The following is an 18,358-nucleotide window of genomic DNA, read 5'->3' on the forward strand; positions in this document are numbered from 1 at the left end:
ATTTGGGTCCTGGGGGTGCCCTCCACCAGCAGTGGATTTACCAAAGGTCTGTACATATACATGTTTTTAGGAAACGCATATCAGTGGCATATGTAGTATCTTAAACTGTATTTTGCTTTCATTAGCTTGCCTTTTATTCTCCCCAGGTTGAGCATCGGCACGGAGATTAAAGCAACTGGCCGTGCGTGGTGCTGAGTCACAGCCTTGTTGGCCTTAGGGCTCGCCAACAGCGCTTGTCCCTTGGGACGAATTTAGTCTTAACCTCATGCTGGATTCTTCGTCTTCGCTCGCAGGAAGAAAAACGAGAAAATGGAGCTGCTGGTCGGCTGCATCGCAGAGATGACGCCCGAGGAGGAGGCGCTGCTTCTACGGCACGGCGAGAACGACTTCAGCGTCATGTACTCGACGCGCAAGAACTGCGCACAGCTCTGGCTGGGCCCAGCCGCCTTCATCAATCACGGTGTGTGTGGCGCTTTGTCCCTCGAGGGAGCGGACTGGGGCGTCCATTTCTTCCACCCAGCGGTCACGTCACTTGTTGGTTTCGACTATAAGTCATCGTCCCTTCCAGCGACATGTCTTTCCCAAGCCCAGTTGCTTGTCTTAACAGGCAATTTGATGTTCAGGTCAATGTTATTTTTGTTTACATACTTGTGGTGCCTTTATTGCTCTCTGATCCATGTGTTCTACTTTACGTCTCCTAAGTATCATTCCAAGCATGCACCATCTGCATGCTCTTTTTTGTGCACTTTTCAACTTTTGTTCCAATTATTTTGCCATTGTTTTTGTTTCTGATCCAGATGACCTCGATGGCAATATTTCAGTTATGTTTACTTGATCAAACAAAATCATATTAAAGTCAACAAGATTATTATTTTTGTCCATAATAAATAAAACAGTTCATACTCATAACTGGGATATAAAATACGTTTTTTTTCCTTGATGTGTTTTCAAATGTATTGGTTTACTCTGCATTGATGGAGAAATAATACATCTACATATAACAATCTTCCATCAGGGACATCAGCTCTAATAATAATGCTAATGTGAAAACAACACATAAATCACATTACAGTAAAACCAAGTGCCTATTGCAGAGAAACAAATCTGTTTTGTAAATTGACCAGTTACTGAAGTCGCGTGACTTAAAATAGGACATTTATATTTTTAAAAATTTTCCCGCCACTTAATGGAAGTCCAGTGAATACAACCTCGCAGAGCTTGTACAATTCTGAAGTAGCTTTGGATGGTTTGCTGGGGGAAATATACAGTGGAAGAAAACCCTAATAGTAATGTTTAAATCAGGCCATGTGTAGCTGTGCTTGGAGCACTCAACTCTCAAACGTGTCAAAATCCTCGTCCGTCAGGGATTGACCCGGCCCATCATTCCTCCAGGGTCGATAAAATACGTTGAACTTACTGGGAAGTTAAACAGTGGCTTGCCCTGTTTTGAGATTAGGCCCCCACGATCGGAATGCGGAATTTTCATCACCAGCTTATTTCCACCACTGTAGATGAGACCTGGCTCATTGCTTGCTCGAGCAGGGATACACTTTAGCTTAAGTCCTAAAAGCCTCGTGTTCCATCAGCTGGGATTGTGGCACCCTCTCACGTGGAACTAAAATGTGAAGCTTAAAAATTGGGACGTGTCCCCATAGCTCTATGCACACCCTGTTCCTATTTCAAAGAAGATGAGCAGGCATGAAGCTGTGTGACGATAAGCAGATTAGTGTGCATTAAATTTATTATTTTAATAAGATTGTCCTTGTCTTCCCGAGCTTTCTGTTTTCACTTTAATGTGTCGGAGTGACATAGCCTCGTTGTGGCGACGCTAGCAGCAATGGCAATGAAAAAATGCATTGTCTCGGAGAAGAAGGTCATCTGCATGATTTACAGAAGCTGGCTCGCACAGCCGAAAATCGATGCATTGTTCTAGGCCACAGAGTCGTTACAATTTTCCATACGGCGTGCATTCACATTTATTTTCAGCAACGCTCTGTTCCTATCCATGTTCGACATCGATTGTTAAAATAACTTTTGAAAATATCAACGCTGCCTTGAGTTGACTTTTGAGTGGCCAGCAAAATTAAGCCTTGTGCCGGAATCCCTCGACACGCGTGGTTGTATTGCATGTATCCTACTGTCCGAACTACACACGCGTTTGATAGGAAAGCCAACCACGCGTGTGGCCTTACTCACAGGGTCTGCTGGATGAATGTGTAAATGCTGCGATGTTAATTGGTATTGACTTTTCGATTTTGCTTGGTCAGGATTAATATGACACGGGGGTTGGCTGCACATTGCTCATCAGTTTTATCCAACAGCACAAACAAGCCCCATGCAGGCCAGCTTGGGACACTGCTTCCCCTACCTTTACATGTCTAGATCAGTTGGGCTCTTGAGTTGTAAGCACTGCCATTGAATCCTTGGAATGTACATGTGATTCATATAGGCTTAGAAGTTTGTGGCAGCCCAACACTATTAAAGCGCACCAGTTGTGAAGTTATTTCTTGTTCATAACATTGATTAAATATAATTATTTAAGTGCATGCATGGTGTATTATTTACTGCCTGCGCTTTGCGTTGTTGAGTGTAACCCCAGAACAATTGTTCTTAACCATCAGCTTTCACTTCTCATCGGTAATTTTATTTGGCTCTTGCTAAAAAGGTGCCGTGGTAGCGATTAAGACTTTCTCTAAGGAACAACGAGTTGCAGTTAGCTGCCTGGTTGGTGTCACCTATACTGACATGCTTTGTTGTTGCACCACTCCCATATCAGATGCAAACCTTTCTCTCAAGCCTCTGACATTTATCTGTGACCCACGGTAATGATGTGTAATTGAAGCTAACCAATCTTTCCTGTTTCTCTCCATGTTTTATACTGCCACGCTGTGTGCTGCAGATTGCAGGCCAAGTTGCAAAGTGAGTAAACGGAGCACATTTTTCAATTTCCATTCTCGGTTTTAACATCTTGACGATATCAACGTTTGCGGCGATTTAAGCGATTGAGTAATTTGCATCGTTTGAAGCGCCATATTTAAATTCTCAGCAGCTCTCCCGCTATATTTTTCACCTGATGACGATTACTTGTGTTACGATCGAAACGTTATTTTTATCATTTGTTCTATCTACGTGGCCTCATCAACAGACCCAAAGAATATGAGATGATTGTTGTTATAGAAGGAAGTGTCTGTCGTCGTTGTTGTGCTGCGCGCGTGCTCAGTTTGTGTCGACGGGACGCGACGCGGCGTGCGTGCAAGTGCTGCGTGATGTGGATCCCGGAGAGGAGATCACGTGCTACTACGGTGACGGCTTCTTCGGGGAGAACAACGAGCTGTGCGAGTGTCACACGTGCGAGAGGTAAGGCGCGATGCGGTGCCACGCAGTACCACGCATGTGTGCATTGCTTCATCAGCAACGCTCAATTATCCACAATTATGTCAGGCTGGTTGGCCCTTTGAATAGGACGAAAAATGTTCTTCATCTCCATAGAAATAAAAGGCAAAGTTGTGAATGTGTGTCTGTTCAAAATGTTTAGCGTACTTCCTGACATGCAACAAACTGGAAATTTGCTATGTGGGTACTTGCCAGACTGTACACCATGCAAACATTATAAAAATACTTTTTTTGGGGAGGGGGGAGCTCAAAAATGCATATCTTATTTGTTTCTTTCGGTTAAGTCACGTCTAAAGATAAAATAATAAATTAAATTAAATAATAGAATACGACGTTTCGATTGCAACACGTCGTATTCTATTATTTAATTTAATTTATTATTTTATCTTTAGACGTGACTTAACCGAAAGAAACAAATAATAATTCCTGCAGTCACGAAAGTTCTAAAATTAAGATTAAATGCATATCTCTTTTTGCACAGCAAGTGAGCTGTGGCGTCAAATCTGTCACGTGACCCGCGCATGTGGAAGCGTAACGCATTGTAGTGTAGTGGTTAGTACGCTGCGCTACGAACCCGGCGACCCGAGTTCGATTCCCGCTCACGGCCACTACTGGTGATAATTATTTGAACCGGTCCTGGGCCTCCCCTAGGTTGGCTCAGCCTCAAACGATTAACTGCTGTGGTGTGTGAACATCGCCACTGGGGAGACAAAGGCGGCCGTGCATGGTGAATCCAAGTCCCGGGTGAAGCCGGGTAGTAAAGCTAGTATGTAATAAGTTAAAGGTTCATTGGTCAGGTAACAAAAAAGTTTTTCATATTTTTTCGTTCTTATGGCTGAAGTAGATGCAGACCAAAAACTACAAGTTCATATTCAACTGGTCAAGATGGACGATATTGGAGAGACGAGTTCCCATTGTAGTAATATGGAATGACCACCACTGGCTCAGAACAGCCAATCGAGATGAACGCTGCCATTACTAAAGTGAGCAGGAAAACACAACTTGGGTCAGATTAACATGTTGTGTAATATTTGTGATCACTACAAAATCAACAAGGGGGCAAATCAATAAAGTAATGTGTTGTGACCTTCTCATCAACATGTGCAGGGGTCGGGCAACCAAAATTACAAGGGACATTTTTTTCGAATTCGGTAAAACAATTCATAATTTCTAAAGCCGCAATGAATGTGAATACAAGACGGTCCTTAATAATTTACCTGAAGAAGCGGTCTTTAAAGAGCCGCATATGTCTCCCAGAGCCGCAGGTTGTTTCCCCTGAACATGTGAATCTGCCAGTTTTTTTAAATTCTAAAATGCATAGCTTTGTCATAAATCGGTGATGACACAAAAAATAACAAGTGGACACTGAAACATGCGTAATGGAACTTTGTATCCACCTGCCAATTCTAGCAGCCACTTGGCTAAGCAACACACACCTCCACCTTGCTGAGAGCTGAGCCCAACAGAAGGGGGGGGGGGGGGGACACACGTTCCACGCGAAACTGACAGCCGCGCTCCGTGTGTGGTCGCTCTGCTTGCGCATTTGCAGGCGAAGCCAGGGCGCCTTCAAGCCCAAGGACGGCTCATCGGAGGCGCCGTCGAGCGGCCTCAACAGCGCGTACCGCCTGCGCGAGACCGACAAGCGGCTGCACCGCCTCAAGAAGAGCTGCGTGGGCGGCAGGGATTCTGCCGGGAGATATTCCAGGATGCCCGGCGGCACCGACACCCAGCGCAGCGCGCGCCGCCTTCTCTGTACGCCGTTCGCTCCCGTCAATACCGAGCGGCCACCAGTTTTGGCTCGTGAACATCAGTCGTGCGCGCGCGCGATCGCCAATCATTTTCCGGTCTTGTTATCGTACCGTGTATTCTTCTGAAGCTTTCGGTACATGTACGGTGCCTGTGTCCATCCACCGCCGGATGAGGGCCTCCCCACGCTGTGTACGGCTAGTGTGGGTTATTTCACTGTGCTTGATGCTGGACAGTGTGGGGATGTTCATCGTAATAAAAATAATTTCATTTGCAAAATTACAATTTTTTCAAATTTATTTGACATGTACGTAACACTTTTATTAAAGGCGCAGTAAATGCACTTGAAAATGTAGACCGTTTATATTGACGTTCTTCCTAATTTGAAAAATGTTTTCCACCTGTCCCCAGTGTCTGCTTGTCTCAGTCACTAGCCACCACTTAATTTGGTTTCTTCCAATACAAAAGTTTGGCATTTGCCTAAAAGCATTTATAGTATTCATATTCTTAGGTTTTTTCGGTAAAGTCACGTAGGTAAAACATTAAAATTAATAAAAGTAAAATAAAAATCACGACGTTTCGGAGGCAACACAAGCTTCCGTGGCTGTGACGGTTCCACCTGCAGACGGAAGCTTGTGTTGCCTCCGAAACGTCGTGATTTTTATTTTATTTTACTTTTATTAATTTTAATGTTTTACCTACGTGACTTTACCGAAAAAACCTAAGAATATGAATCCTTGCAGTCACGAAAGCTTCAAATCTAGAATTTATAGTATTGTCATGTTTACTTGGTGTCATTTTAACCATTACACATGTTACTATTTTTTTTATTCTAATAACTTCTGCCAACACAGCTAAATAATAAAAATCTGCAAACCCCTCTAAGTTTTATAACAGTGCATGCCAGAGCCTGAATTCACTTTTTCTAAAACTGCTACATTCCAAAATCAGCAAGTTCTTCACGATTGGTGGTAAAAACTATTCTCAGCTGCTATACAAAACCCATGGTCCCCTCATCATAGTGAGCAATGTCCTGAGAGTCAAAGCAGCAACAACAACCACATATACCGCTGAATAAAACTATAGTAATGAAGGCGGTGGAATCTAAGGGAGTTCTACTGTATGGATACAGTACTTACCATTACAGATCCTTCATCACTGCAAATTCTTTACCCAGCAATAAGACGCTCTCAATATGGCCCATGCTCCCACAGGCGACTTGAGACGCAAGTTGAGAACCCCTGCTAAGAAAGCATTTGCTAACAGGATTATGGCAGTGGCAGCACAAGTATATGATAACCATACAAGTTTCTAAACTTGCCTGTGTCTCATTGCATATAGTGCACAAGTATGTATGAGATGCACACCTCAGGAGCTAGGGGGAAGATTAGGAATTATTAGGTCGAGTAGACCTCTGATTTCTGACCATCAATAGCAAGTTTTATCTGAGCTGTTCCTGGGACTCTCTGCGACCTCCCAATGGTCTGGCCAAACAATCCCCAATACCAATGGAGTATGGGGACACCTCCATCCGGCAGGGAATTGACCCAAAGGGGCTGTGCATTATTCTTTCAGCTTAACCCGGTGATGCAACATCCTTAAGAGAGAAGCTTAACCACTGGTCTTGCCCCATCTTCTCTCCCTCTCAACCCGCAGCCAATGCCAAGAATGCGTGCACGCCCAAGAAGACGACACATAAGGCGCGGGCATCGGCGAACAGCAGCCACCACGGCAGCCACCACGGCGGCCGACTGGCATTCCTTCCCTCCGGAGAGCACTTGACCTTCGACGCTGTGGAGCTGCTGGCCACCGCCATTCGCCTGCGCCAGCCGAGCCGGCTCGTGCCTCGTGACGGGCGACCGGCGCCGCCGTACCGCTCGCCCGCCGGCCTGCGCGCCCCCACGGCACCGTGCGACGAGTTCTTCCCGTGCGTGCTGCTCGCCACGGCGTCGCCTGCCGGCCCCGCCGTGCCCCCGCGTTCGCTCAAGCGCTGGCTCTCGGGCGGCGGAGGCGGCGGGGGCAGAAGCGACGGCAGGGAGCGGCCGAGGAACGGCCTGAACGGGCTGGCGACGGTCGGCACCGCTCGGCTGAAGGCGCTGCTGCAGCAGGCGCTCCTGCGACAGCCCAAGGTGGTGCTGATTAAAGACCCGGCCGTTGAGCGGCTGTGCCGCGGCGGGCGGCGGGCGCGCGACCCCGCCGCGAGGCCGGCTCGCGTCGGGGAGCCCGGCGGCCGTGGCAACGGCGCCGACGACGGCCGTCCCGTGCCTTCGCCGGCGTGCGGGGCTCTGGCCGGGTGCAGCGAGGTGCTGGCCGACGCCGCCGACGCGCTCAGCCTGTGCAAGGCGCCGTTGCAGGCGACCGAGGCGAGCGACGCGGCCGGGGGCCGCTTGCCCCCGTCGCCGGCGTGCGGCACCAGCACGGGCTTCGGCGCCGGAGGGCGAGCGGGTGCGCTGCCCGCCGAGCCGGCGGTCTCGAATGCGCGCGAGTGCAAGGCGAGGGCGGGCGAGGCGTACGGCACCTCCGTGACTCCGCCACCCAAGCGCTTCCCGCTGCTGCGCATCCCCCCCGCGGGGCCCGGCTCGGGCTCCCGGAACGTCGCCTGGGAGCCGCCCGGCAGCACCGCCGCCGCCGTGGCTGCGGCCCCCTTTTCCAGCAATCTGGTGGCCGACATCGAGAACTGGATCCTGGAGGGCGACCCGGACTTCGACTCGGATCTCCTCAAAATTGTGGCCGGCGCGGGGGCGGCCACCCCACGCTCGAGTGTCGGCCGGAGCACGCCAAGACCGGACGGCGATTGTGACGGCGGCGGCGGTGGCGACGGCGGCGACGACGACGTCGATGGCGGCGACGCCAGGCGGAGGAAGCGCTCGTCGGGGAGACCGGTGCGGGGAGACGGAAAGCTTTTGCGGCTCTCGCCCCTGAAACGAAACGCGTGCGGCGGCGGCAGGAGGGGCAGCCTCGGCACCGCCAAATCTCCCACGCCCTCGCCACCGGCGGCAGCAGATTTGCAGACGGGTGGCATCGCCCCAGAGAGGCGAGGGAACTCCAAGAGGCGGCACAGCGCGGACGAGTACCAGGCGGTGCTGGTGAAGAGCGATGGCGTCGTCTCCACCGCTACCACCACCACTGCCACCGCCGCTACCACCCAGCACCTGGAGGGCATTGACTCTAGCACGGTCGTTCGCGCACAGTTGCCCAAAGTGCGCATTGTGCGGCTCAGCGGAGGCTTGCACAGCGCTGCCAGCTACGGAAAACGAGGCCGTGGCTGCAAAAAGGTGTTGGTGTACAAGTCGATCGGACCGACGGGCCCCACGCAGCTACGGCTGCGGTTGCAGAAGCGCAAGATCCGCAAGCACAGCTCCACGCGCAAAGACGTGCCGGAAGCGGAAGCCACCATCGCCGCTCCCGTGAGCGCCGCCGGACAGGCGGCAGCGGCGGTGGGGGCACAGGCTCACAGGCGGGGTGGATCCTCACAGAAGAGGGGAACCGCTGGGGTGGACGTGCCTGCGTTCCTGCCGTTCTCACAGCCCAAGCGGCTGCGCCTCATCCTGGGCAAGGAGTCGATTGACATTGACATTATGGCACGCTGCCAGGCGGGGATTTAGTACAGCAGCGGTGGGAGAGAGTGAGAGAGACATGAGGACTTGTTCAATAATAGATGCTGCTTTCTGTTTGCAGACATTGTCAAGCGTCTGTGAATATGGCTGAGCTACGTGTCGTCACCGTGTTTTGGGATAAAGCTGACCACATTCATCATGGTCGCTGCAAAATCTTACTGCAGTAAACACATATATCATATAGAAACGCCCAACCATCCATCATATTCAAGGACACTATTAACTTCTCAGAGTAATTTCCACTTTTTTTTCTAAACAACCCCTGTTCCACACATTTTCAGCAAGTCATTGTCACACAATACATTGGCTGAGTTGGGCTCCATTCACACAGGGCTGGCAAAACTTGCACTATGACCGGCTCGGTTTATTCAAGCCCTGCAGGAGACACTTTGCTTTTGTTTGTGAAGAATAGAGGGTCGGTGGCCCAATGAGAGCAGTGTGGGCGTGGCACAGATGGAGGATGGTGTGTATTTTCACAACGTGTTGTGTTTTATTGTTTGTTATTGCTCCTTGAATCTAAGTGCAAGGTCACCTCCATATCACAAGCATTTGAAGTCAGGATTGTCCTATTTCAAGGCACATTGATCAGTTGGCTTTTTAAAAGACATGCAGTGTTCTCAGAATGCCGTGTCTTAATGGCTAGTGCCCTTCACAACCCTGCTCAGAAATGTCACTTTTTAATTTCTCCAAAAGGTCACGTGCTTGAAGCCAATCTTGAGTCAACAATTGCCTTTTTCCCCCCCTCATCTTTGTCTGCAAACATGTGGCAGTAATAGCAATTCTCCATTGACATGGTGGTGCTTAGGACAACCAATGTTGACTGCCCCCAAAGTGGTGCTCCTTTTATTGACTGGGGAGGGATAATGGGTGACCGAGTTGATCAAACTAGAATTTAAACTCCGTAACCCGATTGCTGGTCAGTCATTTTAGCAACAGCACAAAGGCACACCTAATGTTAAACTACATCACTTTTGGTGCTCCGTGGTTATGACAAAATTGAGACAAACAATTTAATAATTTTAAGCAGCAGCTAATCATGTTATGGATGTAGATGCAAAAATGGTCAGTTATTTTCGGTGCCATTTTATTTCTTTATGGCATTAAAGTGACCTCTCTAGTGTTCCCGTGGGCCCCCACAGTGACAGATTTGACTTGCATTGAGTTCAGACCACACACGGAGTGCCATCACCTCTGACTGGGCACTCTTCGCGTAAAGCAGAGCAACTTTGCTTCAGTTGATTGCCAATTATGATTTAATCTTTTACAGCATTTTCAAACGCCCCTTGCACGTGAACCAAAATAATTAAATTGAAGTTTAAACACAGAAATTTTACTTGCTTTGATTTTACTTGAAAGAGCGTTGGCCATGGTGGCCATATACCGTATTTGGTTACTGGTTTAATGATGTTACGATTGTTAATTTAAATGTTTTTATAGTTTTTGTCGGTGTGCAGGGTTGATCTTGTGAGTATCCACCAAGGCTGTTGTAAGCCTTTCCAGTGGCAATGCGGTGTGAGTGGTTACTGTGCATGCATCCACCTGCGTTCAAATGAGAGGTGCTTTGACGTTTGACGAGTTACAACTTGCAGCAATCCGCTATCCGTGCAGAAGGATTAGCCAATTGTTCATGTAAGAAGTGTCCTGGAAAATATTGATCGCACAAAATATAATTTTCCAGAAAGTTGAGTTTCATCCAGATTAGGTGGATTGAGCGAATGAACAGAGTGAATTATGTGAGGAGATGCAATAAAAACTGGCAAAAAGTGAGTTTAACAAGGTGTTAAGATGTTCAAACACCAAATATAAACCTTTTGCAAGGAATCAATTTCGCGCTAACCACACGTACTTGTGGTTAACATGCAAACCAACATGTTCTGATAATATATGCATTGTCTTTGAAACTGATTGGCCTACACCAGTGACAGCCTTCTATAGGGCCTAGCCTCACCAGTGTCAGAACGGAGAAAACTTCATATATTACCACAGTTTGCATGTTCACCACAAGTACGTGTAGTGAATGCTGACTTGATTCCTTGCGAAAGGTTTCTATTTGGTTCCAATGAGGTTAGTGTGGGGTATATTAAAATGAGTGTCGACTTTTTCCAGGACGATCCTCATGTGAGTATATTTTGTTCCTTTTGCTTATGGATTGCCTTGTTTTGTTTGTTATACTAAAGTGTGGCCAGCCAAATGAAAAGGTAAAATTATGTATGGCTTAATCCTTTACGTAGCAGCAATGGGGTCTGTACATTGACTCTACAAATCGAGCCTCTTACCAACACCGTTATTGTCGTCGTGGTTTTGACTGTGCGATACTCTAGCTGTCATTGTGGTTTATTTGCAACATTCAATATCTTGATACTGGCAAAAGGGTACCGGACTGCAGGTGTTCTAACGCGTGACGTCATTCGAAAAGAATAGGCCCATTTGTGTGGCGTGGGTTAAGGTCCAAATTTTACATTTTAAAAATTACCTGCAAATAATTCAATTGGGATTCCACTGAGAAGCATTGCCCTCTACTGTGAAACTACTGCCAACTGTGAAACATAGCACCTTCACAGTAGTCTTGAACTATAAGAATCGTGCAATTACCAAATGTTCTCATTCCTCAATTTTTATTATGCCCCCTGCCATCTAAATAATTATTTTCTGTCATCGTTTTGTAAGCTGTACCAAGCGCCCTTGGGTGAAGGCACTCTATAAATTAGATTATATCATAGTGCAGTGCAGCAGGGCAGGTGCAGCACTTTGACCAATCACGTGAAAAAGTCTACAGTCAATCGGAGGTGAAACCAAATGTTATACATCACCATCAAAACCTTCTCTGTTAATACATGAGCACTGATAATACATGTACGACAGCATTGTTTACCATAGCGACATGCCAATGCATAGTTGCTCCAGTCGATAATTCGGAACGTAAAGGAATGCAAAGGACAATGTGGTGTCGTCAAGTTTGTTAAATGACGCATTTGGCTGTGCTTGTTCCAACCTGCAAAGGGCCTGTTAAACGTGGTGGCACAATCGTTACACGACGGCTTTCTCAGATTACAGTGATGCGCTTAATCCGCTGCATAATTGCACCTGGGAAACTTCTGTTTTGTTCGAGAGGCCCTCTGTGTTTTTTTACACACTCTGGAGCCATACGATGAGGTGACTGGCAGGAGTTTGTGAATGATTCATAGGGCTGTACCAATACTGCTCAAGTCGCAAATCTATTGCGGGAACTTTTCATACCGCCACAACCAATATTGGTGTGAACCAGGGGTGTTTCGCGTTGTTTCCATCGTAACGAATGCCTTACTCATTAGCAGTGTCTGAACTCTGCTGTGGTAAAGGTGATGCATTTAGGTAGTCAAGTGGTTTTGAGGCAGGGTGGATGAATCGCACGCAGATGGAGTCCTCGGTTGCATTAGATGCGCATCAGCGGGTGCCCTTAGCAGACAGGAGAAGACAATGCAGGAAGTAGATTTGCTGACCCATCTCCATTTTTATTATCTCCTTGTACACATTGGGTTTGTTTATGCACTCCAGTTTCCTCCCACGCACAAAAATACTCGAAATAAGCCAAACATCCAAAGCAGCATCCTGAGAGCGAGTCATAATTATATATTTTTAAAAATATCAGAGATAACCCTGGATTTTTTTTCAGTGACCCAAGTATTGCCTGTGTCATCACCACAGCGATTAGGAAAATAACATCACGGAGTGAACGGTGGCATACGAATATAGATCGCCTGTGTAAAGCAGGCACACTGGAATGCCAAGGCATTCAGTGCATCATGCAAGTTGACTTAAGCGCTAAAGTGTCCAACAAATGTTGCCGCTGCTTGGCAAGTTTAAATATAAAATGTAGATCTACTTATGGGCTGTATTTTGCATCTCCTTGGATACGAGAGCCTGCTTTGGATTCGGGGTTTAATAGGGATGGTGGTGCATGACTGCTACATGCTACAGGTGCGGCCACACATTTGGTTGTACGAACAAACATGATCGCTTAAGGCTGAATGCTCCCACCATTCAGTTCTTCAGTGTCGCAGCTCGCTTGTCATCAACACACAGTACCTCTCCTCCTGCCTTTCTCATCATGGCTGCATGTCTAGGGTGGCGCTGTGGTTGGACCACTCGACTTGTATTTTAAATTACAGATTCATTTTAGTTTGGGGTGGGGGGGAAGACTCAGCCCATTCTATAAGATGAGTACCACTTTGAGGGTAGTTAACAGTGGTCATCCTCTGGCCCCTGCCAGGGTTATGTGGCATTTCTACCCAGGCTCAATGTCATCAAATTAGAGATCAGTTCCATGCCATTACTCTGTTGAGCAAGAAGGCACTTCAGTTTTGACGTTGTGTGTGAGAGCAAAACATTAATTCTATTGTTGTTTTGCCTTGTGTCCATAGCTCATCCTGTGATTGATTATGCACCTCCGAATAGCATGGTTGGCTACTTACGGTGCGAAAGAAGGTCAAGGTCAACGTGAAAATATGGAATTGCCACTTTCTGAACGCTTATGTAAAACATGGCTCCGAGCAAGCAGAGACGTCGCGCCAAAGTGTCCCTATTCCAGTGTCCTTCACTGCAAAGCCCGAGCAGGCCACTGGTGGCCTTTAGTGCGACCCCTGACATGCAGCCCCCGACTACGCAACGAGTGACAATACCCCCCCTCCCCCCCATCATCGTGCTGTCAAATCCCAATTGTGTCCAACGTGTGGCGGCCCTCACACTGATGATGTCTTATCGGCTAAAGTGCCCCCCCTCTGAAAATGAGTGAAGAACACTGCCTTATTCAAACTAACGTGGGGTGGTGCTCGTAGGCCGAACGCTGTCGATTCTACGCCGTTGGTAGTCATCTGCGGCGGAGGGATGATGGTTTGATTCGGCTCTTGGCCACGGTCTTGACTTGCAGCCTTGCCATCGGAAGCTCTGACCCTCTGCAATACCCAGCCATGGTATCGGACAAAGTCAACACTTACTGGGGGGTTTTGGTCGTTTACAAGTGGCATTCGATTCAGAGAGTAATAAATGGCCACTTGGCAAAATGTCTATAAATTGCAAGTCTATCGTGGCAGAGGACATTGACAAATACCATAATTTATGACACCATATACAATGAACGTAATTTTGTCCATAGTACAAATGCAATTACAGAATGAAACGCCAACGTGTAAAATTACACTTAAATTCCACTTGATCCAAAAATAAAACGCATTCATAGTTCACACTTTTTTTTATTAGCTGTCGTAAAAGGCATGCTTTGGTATGTGCTTCAGTGTTCGTTGTGCTTTGATGACTGCTGAAGCTAAAGTGCGTTGAGGTGGACACACTTTGAATTGCATTCCTACAAATTGATTCTGACGTCCATAAATATGCAAACTGTTGCATCTCCGGCTTTGCTCTACCGTAGCATGTTTCTGCTGATGAACGCACAATAAGCACCCAGAAGTATATTAAGTTTGTGTTGCTGGATAATCCAGGCATTACTGCGTTGGTCTGTATATGAGTGTGCACCGCTGTACATATAAAACATTTCTATATTTTGTATAATTAGCAGTTTTAATATTGTGACGTAACAAAAATACAATTCAAAAACATATCTGTAGATAAGGCCACGACTGAAACGTCAATGTAATACTTTATCAGAGACAATCATTACAACCTATGTTACTTGGTTTTATCAATACTTGTTTTAACAGTGAGCATGAGTACCCACTTGCTGATGCCACAGCTTGTATATTGAGGTGTACATAGTTGGTTCTAGAACCTTGCATGCACGTCCCAAGAATATAATCTTCAAACTACCTACTTGTCATAGATTCACTTTAATTCCTTTAATAATAATAAAAAATGTACAGAGAAAAACTAAAAGAGCATGGCCAAGGCTTTTTAGAGGTCGTGGCTCGTATTTTTCAATTTGCGGTGTCTGTCTGCAGGGCAGGTTTTTCCATGAGGCTATGCCTAAGTTGTTTGAAATCGAGTGGGGGTGGTGTTAAGTGTTTGCGCTTCTGACTTGAAACCGATATTCGCATGTGAGCAAAAACCCAGTTTGATGTTTTTTTTATTATTGAGGCCAGACTTCCAGCTAACATTGAAGTGTTTCAACATCAGGGGCAGCAAACATTAAAAATGCCTCTTTGCAATACAACTCTCCGGTTGATTCCGAAAAATTGGAAATTTAATCACAACAGACTTTAATTGTAGTTTAAACTTAGGCAGTACCGAGCACATGGTCAATTAATATATTTTGGGGATCCCCAAGCACTTGTGAGCAGATGTGGCTGGTGAGTGGGACCGAGTGTTATCTCTGCCCATGCCCTCCACAAGATTTGGGGGAGGAATGTTGAGTGGGTTTCATAACATCTTCAACCCTTTCGCTTCCTACGATTCTATTGTCATGATTCAAGGTCATCATTGGTTCAAGGGATTTGTTTTCTGTCACACAGTCTTGTCGTTATCGTTTCGCATTGACTGGCTTTGTCAGTGTTGCATCACACTGTCACATTTGTAGTTGTGGCTTCGATATGCACTGCCTGGTTTGTCTCGGACAGTGCCGTCACGTTTGCAATGTTTTTTTCCCCGGTGCTGATTTGTTCCTACCGTTGACCTAAAGAAAAAAATAAATTAACTTACTTGAACCGTTAAACAATAGATCCGTCAATGCATTTTGCACACGAGTCATCGTGTACGAGTTTTCACCTTTAATTTCAAATATTTTCTACACAAATCTTTAAAAAAAAAACATTTCCCTTTTTAAATAGCAGCGTGTTGCTGTTGTAAATATACAGCAGTGTGCCTTCATTTTCAGCGAGATACAAACACTTTCTGCATCGGTGTCACCCCTTAAGTTCACAAGAGCTGCAGTTAATCACACGTGTGAGAATTGCACTGTGTTTGTGTATGTTGCATGTCATGAGTTTACCCCCTCCAACCACCAGCACTCACTACAATCACCGGTTGCATTATATTTTTGTAATTTAATCCCAATCGTGAACCAGAAAACTTATTGAATCGTTCCACCCCGAATTAACAGCGAATCCAATTATGCTGAATTGTAACAAACTTACAAATCTTATTACAAATATGGTAACTACTATTGTTAATTAAATTAATCTAAAAAATGTAATTTGGTGCAAAGGGTGTTTACCTGCTCACGAAGGAATCAATCATGGATAATGTATTTTCTCTTGGCAGAGTTTATTCGATTTGTTGATTAGTTGCAACTGTAAATCAAATGTAAACATTTCTCTCTTTAGCTTCGTGAATTCCATTTGCTTTATCCAGATCGGGAAGCCGATTCCTATTTATTTCTCTTCTCGCAGCAATCCTCCGCACGACCTTAATTGCCACGAGTTGAGGTCTGGTTCTTTCAGTCACTCGTGGAATCCATCGAGTCTGCTGAACACGACACACACGCCTTAGCCCCCTCGCGCGTCCTTCAGCGTAGCTCTCTGATGATGCGTTTTCGGGTTGTTACCGCGTGTTGTTTTTGGGAACGATGTCCGACGTTTCGCGCCGCGTGCTGGTGGGAGCTTCTTTTTCGGTACTGGATTTCAGGAACCGGAGCGTCCCCCAGCATGCGGAGCGAGGCGTCAAAAAGACGTCGTTCCGAACCAACACCTGAAAACGCACCGAACAAAGCTGTCCAGCGCAAACCACAACCACCTCCGCAGTGGGCTCTGTAGCATGCTTGTGTGTGTGTGTGCCCCGTGCCCTTGCTTGGTTGGGCTTGCCACGTTCCCTCTGCGCCGCTGTCGTCGCAGAGGTTTGTTTTTCTCACGTTTTTTGCTCACGTTTTTTTTCTCCCTCTTGTCCAAAAAGCATTTGGCACGCAGGCCCCGGTGGGGGGTGGGGAAATGAGCATCATTTCAATCGATGGTTGGGGTGTGTTTTTTTTACTTGATGTACAGCGTAACGGTAACAAGAGTTCTCATTTTGTCGGTATTTTTTAAGGAAACTGCTTGTTGTAGGCGGTGTACAAAGAAGGTATTTAGCAGTGTGGAAGTGTAATCTGTTGGTGCGTTTGATAATTAAAGCTGTTATGCGATCTTATGCGCTGTCACCTGCAATTGATTGCACGGACATTCTCAAGATAGTTTTGATCCTCGCGTTATGTAACAGCACTTTAGTTTTTGAGGTCTTTTCTTTGCTTGGGGAAATGAGGAAACCATCTGCGTGTGCTGTGGAATACATGGTGCAAAGCTGTCGATATCATTCAAGTGCTCTCCAGTCCTCGATGAGTTCATTATTATATCATAAATATATTATTTATTAGTCCGCACCTCCGATTAGCACGGTTGGCTACGTACGGTGCGAAAGAAGTTCAACGCACACACATACATTATCCATTTTCCACAGTTACGCTCACTATGTGATTTGGCACTGTTATGCGCACCTCCAATCTGCTCGTGTTTAAACAGCTATGAGAAGCTGCTTTTTGCATGGAAAATAAACAAACAAAAAACTACTCCCAAGAACACATCTGCACGCAGATCTCAATCGGTTACCAAATAGAATTACACCTTCGTGTTAATAGCGGTGTGACAATCGTCAAACACAGAATTTGTTTTGTAGGTTTGTGGAAAAAATATATAATTATGGAACATTTTGTAGTTACATTTAACTGACAAACGGGAGTTAAGAACATTCATTCATATGTAAAATTGAAAAAATAACATTTCCAATTCATACTTATTCCCACAAAATGAAAACGTTGAAAATCAGCCTAGTCATACTTCAAGTAAATACAAATTACATTTAGGGCTTAAATAAATGTTGGGGCGATACGGTGGCAAGATGTTAACGCCCTCGCCTGATATACAGGAGGTCGTGGGTTTGATTCTGACACCTGCATATTTGGAGTCGCGTGGATCTTTCTCCGGTTCCTCCGGGGTTTCCCTCCACATTTAGAAACACGTGATTCAGATTATTTGGCTGCTATAAAAACTTTGTTGAGCTATCATTTGTGGCCAGGTCGCGTCTGAAAAATAGCTATATAGCTCAGTGGGCCTCACCTGGTAACATTTTAAAAATAGTTAATAAACCCTATTATTATAGTCAATAAACAGTTATTGACTTGCAAACTACGAGTGGTGTTTTTATTCCCGTGACGTTCTACTGAAATACAATTCTCCATGGCCTCTTTTTGGCTGACGTGTCACTTCGTGTCGACTGAACTTCCTCCAAAAGCTCCATCGGAACGTATGACCGTCGGGCCTGAAACGGTGAGCGAAATAACGCAGTCACGTTGCAAAATGGTAATTTGCCCAGGAAAGCTTCAACTGAGTCTCAACACCCATAGACAAAGGGGGGTCCTGTTTTTATAACGTGTGGCCAATTCTATTGTTGGGTAGGGAACATTTCGCTGATTTCTACAATTGCAACAAAACAATGCCCCAAAGCATGATGGGCCAAAGGTTGACATGGCGGGAGAGACCTCTGCGTGCTTACACCTTTCTTGGCTGTGGGGAGATGCACTGCTCTTGTATGGACCAAGCTTAGTGTTCCGGCACAGCGCTAGAATGTGATACTCTGTACGAAGTGTCATGTTCAGGCGTGTTGAACTTCTAGTCTTCTTTGTGTGGTAGTCAGATATGTTATCGCATTGC

The 18,358-nt window shown here is 46.2% G+C and overlaps 1 protein-coding gene across 3 annotated transcripts in view; it reads left to right on the forward strand.

Annotated features, from left to right (window-relative positions):
- LOC144936483 (uncharacterized) overlaps positions 1-17,717 on the forward strand; it is a 32,844-nt gene extending 15,127 nt beyond the window's left edge. For all 3 annotated transcript variants that reach the window (XM_078863577.1, XM_078863578.1, XM_078863579.1), the window contains 5 exons: positions 294-460; positions 2,900-2,919; positions 3,221-3,357; positions 4,943-5,145; positions 6,796-17,717. In XM_078863577.1, the coding sequence (XP_078719703.1) occupies positions 294-460; positions 2,900-2,919; positions 3,221-3,357; positions 4,943-5,145; positions 6,796-8,744 (2,476 nt within the window). In that variant the 3' untranslated portion in view covers positions 8,745-17,717. The remainder of the gene's footprint in view (positions 1-293; positions 461-2,899; positions 2,920-3,220; positions 3,358-4,942; positions 5,146-6,795) is intronic.
- Positions 17,718-18,358: the final 641 nt, after the last annotated feature.

The sequence above is a fragment of the Lampetra fluviatilis genome, chromosome 16 (genome assembly GCF_964198595.1).
Source record: "Lampetra fluviatilis chromosome 16, kcLamFluv1.1, whole genome shotgun sequence".
Lineage (NCBI taxonomy): Eukaryota > Metazoa > Chordata > Hyperoartia > Petromyzontiformes > Petromyzontidae > Lampetra > Lampetra fluviatilis.